The sequence below is a fragment of the Oncorhynchus clarkii genome, chromosome 17 (assembly GCF_045791955.1).
Source record: "Oncorhynchus clarkii lewisi isolate Uvic-CL-2024 chromosome 17, UVic_Ocla_1.0, whole genome shotgun sequence".
In the NCBI taxonomy this organism is placed as follows: Eukaryota; Metazoa; Chordata; class Actinopteri; order Salmoniformes; family Salmonidae; genus Oncorhynchus; species Oncorhynchus clarkii.
Genome location: NC_092163.1, coordinates 11,192,917 through 11,200,320, shown reverse-complemented (window position 1 = coordinate 11,200,320; position 7,404 = coordinate 11,192,917). Strand labels below are relative to the sequence as shown.

The following is a 7,404-nucleotide window of genomic DNA, read 5'->3' as shown; positions in this document are numbered from 1 at the left end:
TGTCTCTGGGGTTGTTTGGAGGTGAAAGTTGCAAGGTGGTTATCAAAACTCATTGCAAAGAGAAATTATGAGTATCTGCAAAGCCTGACAGTTTTGATGAGTAGGGAGTGAGAGAAGGTTAATGGGAGAGAAATACATTTTATGTTAAAAAAATTTTTTTATGCTAACCCTAACCCTAACCCTAACCCTATCTTATTGTACGTTTGGCAGTAAGTCTGTAAGAAACATAACTTTAATGTAAAAAGAATAGCAGAAAACTTGCATTCTCAAATAGTCATCTGCATTACATTGCAATACAGAAGACTGCAAGCCTGATCAACTAAAAATAAACAGAAAGATGAGTATACAGTTAAACAAGCACTGACCTGAGTGTATGCGATAGGCTCTATCTGGGTCGTTGACATGGAGTGAGAGAGAAAACGAGTGAGAGACAGTGAGAGACAGAGAGAGCGAGAGAGAGAGAGAGAGACAGGGAGAACAGCTGGAAGTTGTGTGTACCAAAGTTACATTCTCCCCATTCCTCTCATCTAAAGCTGCACTGTTTCACTCACCCACTCCCACCCCCCTCATTTTGTTTGTCTATGGGAAACATAAATGTGTCTGTGGATAAATGACTACAATGCTTCCCAGTGGAGAATCTTGAAACACATCTTTGAAAAATGTTCCTCTTTTTGTGTTTTACTTTTTCCAGGGCTGAGAATTAGTGCATAACACGGGGTATTCAAGTGGTGATAAATCCATTTATTTTGTTATTTCTTATGAATATATAATTATGGTAACATGGTCAAAAGTGCAAAATGATACATACATACTTTTTTCCCACCACCCTTCAGTAAAAAAGGGCAGCATGATGAGAGTAAAATACAAACGTTTTCTTAGGATCGACCTCTGAATGGATTATTTTGGCATCTTGAACAATTTAATCATCAATCTATTTGGCACATAACTGATATCATTACTGAAAGCAATTTACAGTTTAATTCAAACACCTTTACAAATACTTCCAAACAAGAGACATCTTGATAGCAGCTGCCATATTGACATTTTCAGAAAACTGATTTTGTGGTTTCAACATTTAGAAATGTATTGCACTTTATTAGTCAGCTTCAAATGCACTAAGATACATAAACATCATGAGAAATGCAGTGAATGTCTGGTTACAAAATATATGTAAAAATTGGCACAATCATGAAATGGCACAAATATGAACATGAAAACAGGAACTATCCCTTTGTTCAAATGACCTCATTTTTTGTTTCCCCTCTCTATGAAAACGTTATTTCACATTTCAAAGGGTGACACCACCTGACCACAGTGCCTTCCTCTCAATGCTGTTTCTTCCCAGTCAGGCCTCTCACGTCCCAAACCTCTCAGGAGGTGTCTGTCTCTATCTACCATCCTGCGGTCCTCCAGTCCCAGCCCCACTCCATATGGTCAGCTTCTGTCCTTCCTGTAGTGTGTGTGGTCATATCATATGAGGGCATTGCCATCTTCGTCTTTGCTGTTCAAGCTGACCACCAGCGGATGGTGCTTCACAGTCTTGTTGCTCCACTTGTGTGCGTCCTGAAGCCCTGGCTCGAGGAAGTAGAGACAGGCGCCGAAGCCGGCCAGCACCAGGACCGACACCAGCAGGTAGACGGGGACGAACCAGTCCAGGAACATCCAGGACATGGTACTGTTACGGAGCGGTACAGGAGGAGGACGGGGGACATTAGATTGTGAGCTGATGATCAAATACCAAACACAATCTACCTATTGTACACATGGTGCAGCTTAACCTGGAAGCGTACTCCTTATTCACAATCTCATCAACTATTATGTGCAAGCAACTGCCCTGTCAAAATTGACTATAAAATGGTCCTCTGTGTTAAGGTATATTAGTTGTGGCAGGCTATTGCCATTCAAATACTCTAACATGCTTTGCCATCCTTGTACTGTGTCAGTAGATTATGTCCACTGTAACTGATTGCACACATTAGCTGCTAGAGTAACTGCACATGATCATGACAAAAAATATCATCGCACAGTAGCTAGCAGGTTTCGGCACATACCTGTGGTCTCTGCTGTGCCCGCCTTCCTCTGAATATGATGTTTGTGTAAAATGGAGGAGCAATGGAGTCACTAATCAGATGATGTATTGGTCTAATGCAGCACAACCGTCAGCTGGATGGTATAATATAATCCAAGGTGATCTCTCTGTACAGATGATAGAGAGGTTCATCATACTGCTCTGGTTTCTGACGTCACATTCAAAGGGAGGGGAGGAGGGGGGCATTGCTATGACAACAGTCCTAGTGATGGGTGGAGGCGGATGTTATGCAACGGTTATTGTGGTGTTTTTTTGGGCCAGGACCCTTCAGATGTCTCCGGTCGCCTCCTTCATCCTCTGCATGAAATCGATTCCAGTTCATTTAATGCACAAACCATCACAGAGTAAGAGGGTAATGTTCTCCTTCATATCCGTCACTCAGGAAGAAGCAATATGATTTCTTTATAAGGAGACTGCTCATCTACAAAGCACAACATGTCATGTTTTCTTTCTCTCTTGACGTCCGAGACAATTACTTTTATCTGAGACAATGACTAAAATAAGACTGCAGAGCAGGAAGGATGACCTATTTATTGTCAAACTGTACCAGGAAGAAGCCTTTGTCCAATTAGTTGAATGATTGTTACTCAGCTCTAGGTCCATATGAAGGAAAGATAAGCTTAATAGATCAACCTCTAATCCACTTCTCATTGGGCCACATCCAGGAAGTGGACATGTAGGTCTGCATCTGATTGGTGTGAAGCCGAACCCTATACAATTATTTTTTTAAATAAAAATGTGTGATTTATTAAAATATGAATGCATTTCAATAGGTTCTGACCAGTAGCAAGGCACTGTAAGGCATCACCGGGGCATCAGTTGGGAGAAAACAGCCCAGTTCTAAAAAGACATGACATACAGCAACTGGTAAACATCAAGTATTCTAGCTTGACAGACTGCCGTTAAAAAAGTAGCCGTTAAAAAAGTATTGGTGTGTTTTAGATACAGCACAATATAATAAATATTAGGGTTTAAAAGTCTTTAAAGTCTGTTTAGTAGTTGCAATTTATTCTGTGTCTACAGGTTTGTAAACTGATCCAGTCTCATATTATGCGTAGATTCAGCAGAATGACGTTGACACGGGCAGCACCGCAGATATTGAGATGAGTGAGATACAAGACTTCGCTCTCACACAGCCCAGTTCACGGGTTCACCCGGAATTGTTGCGGAAATGTACCCACTATGCTATTTACTTTCTGCATCTACGCCATGTCGCTGAGTCTACCTTCAATACTGCTCATGTTATGAATGGATGGATGGCACCCGGAAGGCTACAGGCACACTGCATGTATCTGAGAGTTGTAAACACTAACTAACACAGTGGGGGAGGGGCGGGGGATTATAACTTGGCAGCCTGTGTATCCTCTGCAGTGCTGTGTGAAGGAGCTTCTTTCTGGAGGAAGTCAGTGATGAGTTGGGCCACAGTCTCAGGGGTGTTCAGGTGGACATGATGATCACCAGGTACGTTAACCACCATGCCCTGAGAGAGAGAGAGAGAGAGAGAGAGAGAGGGGGGGGGGGAGATTGAAAACAAATACATATAAACTATTCTTTCCCAAAAACCCTGCATTTGACCAATCTGAGTGCCAGTATGTAGGTCAGTGTTTGCAGCGAAAACTTTTTTTACTGCCTCTCTGTGATGCTGAGCTTTTACCACCGTTATCTATACAGTACTGTAGCTGCAAGGAGCATCGCACAATATGACTGTAGTAACAGCATACAAATATTACGCTAAAATGTTTCAGTTGCAGCCATAAAAGTGACATTAGAATGTGAGTAGGACATTGTTTCTTTGTAAATAGGTGTATACATAAGTATACTCACGCTTTGGTCTTTATACCCTTGAAGTAGCGTTGAGGTAAATGTCTTCTGTTGTGGTTCAGAAAACATCTTCTCAAACCCCTCCTCCGCCCTATCAAGAGAATTAGAGAGATCAAGTAAAAAATATTAGCAGTATAAAAAAAAAATTGTGCTTGACGGTGTGGTAAAGTGTAGTTTACAATAGAAACGGTGTAATAATCCTGTAATAATTGTGAAATAGTGTAATGATGGGAGAGTGTCCTACAGCACTACTAGAACTCTGGCCTGTATCCTGGACTGCAACTCCAGACTCTGCTCCAGACTGACACGCACAACGTTTTTCTGAAACAGAACACATTAGCATTCCTAGAAACAGATCAAATATACAAATCAACTTAAGTAAATAGTTTTTATGAGGACTATTAAACACAAAAAGATTAGTCTTACCAGATTGATTCTAAAGTCTCGGGTGAACACCACACCTATGAAAGAAAAATAGAAAGTGTTAGGATTACTATTATATTACAATGATATGAGTACGACAGATGACAAGAAGGAGAAACAAAGTGAAAAGAGAAAAAAGACCATGTGAGATAGGGAGAGGGAGAGAGGGGGAGAGAATGATCATTTTACCTCCTTCAACCTGAGCGAGTCCTCGTTCTAGAAGAATGTGGGCTGACTGCTCCGAGAGAGAGGGGTTTGCTGCCAAAAGCCTGGAAGTGATTAACACATCATAGGAGTGACGCAATGACTATGATTATCAGAGCAGAGAGATTATGGCCAGACAGCCCAACATAACAGAAGTGTCATTGTAAAACAAGGAAGTGTGGTCTTACCTCATCAATGCGTTCTCATAGGTGTAAACCTTCTCTTTCTTCTCATCTTTCGTCTTCTCAAACTCAAGCATTCCTTCAAATCCCTGTCTTATCACTGTATGCAATTCCTTCTAGGGTAAGATACACAATGGTAGAGAGACATTATAAAATGTGGATGTCCTGAACAGTTCCAAGGAGCAAATGATAAAAGAGTTGAGTATTTCAGTACTGCGTCTGTGGGTAAGAATCCATAGGAGTCCAGGAGAACCACTGAATCCACCATCTCTGGATACAATGCACTGAACTGGACAAAGACAACAGGACATGGTTACATACACACCATACACAGGTACTGTCTCTGGATATTGTTAATTGCGAAGAGGCACACAGATATGAAACAGCATTAACATGCTTATTTTTTTAAGATGCTTACCATTCCAGCTACATTGCCACCTGTACAATGGAGAGCACATGATCAGATGTCTGTACAGACAGGAAAACAACCATGTCTGATCAGAACACAATGAGTGGAAGAGAGATTAACATGAAGATGAACAGTCACTCACCCATACTGTGTCCGATAATAGAGAATCTCTTCCATTGGAGAGCTGCAGACCATTTCAATGGATTAGAAAGATAGATAATCTGCTAAATGTAGCTTCGTACTTTAAAATTACACCTACCTAGGAGAGAAAGAATGAGGAAACCTCATATTGCTGTGTCTAACTTCACTTTACTTTCAATCATTGCTTTTCAGCTCTTACTGGAGCAAAGGTCACATTGGTCTGAATAAGCTCAAACCAGCAGGTAGCCTAGCGGCTTGAGCAGTGGGCCAGTAACCGAAAGGTCGGCACTTAACCCTAATTGCTCCAGGGTCGCCTCCAGGCAGCCGTGACCCCATTCTCAGAGGGTGTCTCAGAGAGAGTGGGATATGCAAAAAACACATTTTCAATTCACACATTTGTATTAAAACACACTTGTGCCTGTGTGAAATAAATATATGCATCTACTAAATTAATTTCAATAATTAGTAATACCTCCAATGACCCGCCGTATGTCAGCCACATAAGCAGGAAAGCTGTAGAAGACTCCAGGAGGTCGATGAGAGGAGAGACCATGGCCAGCCATATCCACAGCTACACACTTCCACTCTGTATGTATATATGAATATGAGAGAGAGAGAGAGAGACAGAGAGACAGAGAGAGAGAGACTGTAAGAGCCTGACTCCCTCTGTACTGAACAACTATGCAACTGAATGTCCTTCCAATTCCAATGACAAGTTCTCATGAATCTACTGTACAATTCTCTGTGCTGATCTAGCGGGCAGACAGCCTACACACCTTTTGGCAGCAGTGGAATGAGAGTGTTGAAAGTGCCGCAGTTGTCTGCCCAGCCGTGCAGGCAGAGTATTGGTCGACCATGGTCAGGACCCCAGACCTTGCCCCTTATCTCTCCCCACGGCACTGGCATATTGAACTCTGACACTGAAGGGCAATTACTGTTAAGACGCATTACTAAGCATTTAACATGCCACAACAATCAGTAATAGTGCATGAGGAAGTGTTATAAGAAGCTCAACAAACAAACAACACACTAATGACGTTCATGTCAAGACAGCTCCCATAAGTTCTGACAATCAAGAAAGGAGTCATTCTTGCCTGCTTGTTTCATGGTAGCTGATGTCATCAAGTGTCTGACTCCTTTCAAAGTTTGCATTATTCTGAAAGACCAACTTCAACGTCGGGTTGTTAACTAAACATAAGCACTATACGTCCACAGCATGGATATATTAAATATATATATATAATAAAACGTTAGCTATGAAATAACAACAACTATTCACGCTTATGTAACCTACGAAACGCTTCTCCATTACTTCCGGGTGAAGTGATACGTGTTATTTTGCCCAATGAAACGTGAATGCGTCTCCCCCTTAGCGAATAACATTGGACAGCTAGCGGCCGGTTAAATTATTGACAAGTGCATGCGCCAATTCTATGTCAGACATTGTCCAATCACATTCTTTGTCAGGAGAACAGGGCGGGTTAACACAAGGCGTTACAAGACAAGGTGCGGTCACAAAGTATCCAGAATAATATCGTTCTAGCAATAAAGACTACGAACTACGAACAACGTGTCTTTGTCCCCAATATATATTTTTTCCATCTGAGTATAGCTCAATGCATTGGCCTAGAGTTTGTTGCAGAATTTGTCTGTTCCAACCATTTCGTGACATTTAGCCTTATTGGCATGAAAAACAAAAATAATTTTGAAATATTTCCTGACATTTAGCCTATCAGCATGAAAAACTAAAATCATTTTGAAAACTAGTGAGGAAATTCCAGCCTTGGAAACATTCTAGAGGTGGACTACAAGGCCTTTTAAACAAACAAAGTGGATGCTGTTGTATCTGCAAAAGGTCACCAGGTGGCAGAAATGGTAACACCCTAAGCCTACAATAGTTTGAAAATAGATATAGGAGAGACACTTCAGAACAAACCTCCTTTTTGATATTTTTTAGGGACCATCTGTTGTTCCATGTAGTGAATCTGTTATTCAATGCGCGTGTAAGGCTCGAAATATTTTTTTATTAAATTATTTAGAAATATATTTTGGGGATAATTCAAGGGGTCTTAAAATTCAAAATCAAATAGCTTCTTAATACCTTCTTAAAACAAGTCCATATAGCTCAGTAGAAC

General features: G+C 41.0%; 1 protein-coding gene across 1 annotated transcript; it reads right to left on the bottom strand.

Annotated features, from left to right (window-relative positions):
- Positions 1-2,595: 2,595 nt before the first annotated feature.
- On the bottom strand, positions 2,596-6,594 carry LOC139370262 (serine hydrolase-like protein). The gene is made up of 12 exons (XM_071109627.1): positions 6,364-6,594; positions 6,046-6,189; positions 5,742-5,855; positions 5,271-5,312; positions 5,138-5,157; positions 4,934-5,008; positions 4,726-4,835; positions 4,523-4,602; positions 4,337-4,371; positions 4,155-4,231; positions 3,914-4,001; positions 2,596-3,569 (listed from the first exon to the last, which is right to left on the bottom strand). Exons 1-12 carry the CDS (start codon positions 6,419-6,421, stop codon positions 3,429-3,431), a joined length of 984 nt encoding a protein of 327 aa, XP_070965728.1. The 5' UTR covers positions 6,422-6,594; the 3' UTR covers positions 2,596-3,428.
- Positions 6,595-7,404: the final 810 nt, after the last annotated feature.

Excerpts from the sequence above, each read along its gene's own strand:
- LOC139370262 (XM_071109627.1), bottom strand. The coding sequence starts at position 6,421 with ATGCAAACTTTGAAAGGAGTCAGACACTTGATGACATCAGCTACCATG. Across the intron at positions 4,002-4,154 it reads GCCAGAGTTCTAGTAGTGCT|GGCGGAGGAGGGGTTTGAGA; the intron begins GTAGGACACTCT and ends TTCTCTTGATAG. Across the intron at positions 3,570-3,913 it reads AAGGGTATAAAGACCAAAGC|GGCATGGTGGTTAACGTACC; the intron begins GTGAGTATACTT and ends TCTCTCTCTCAG.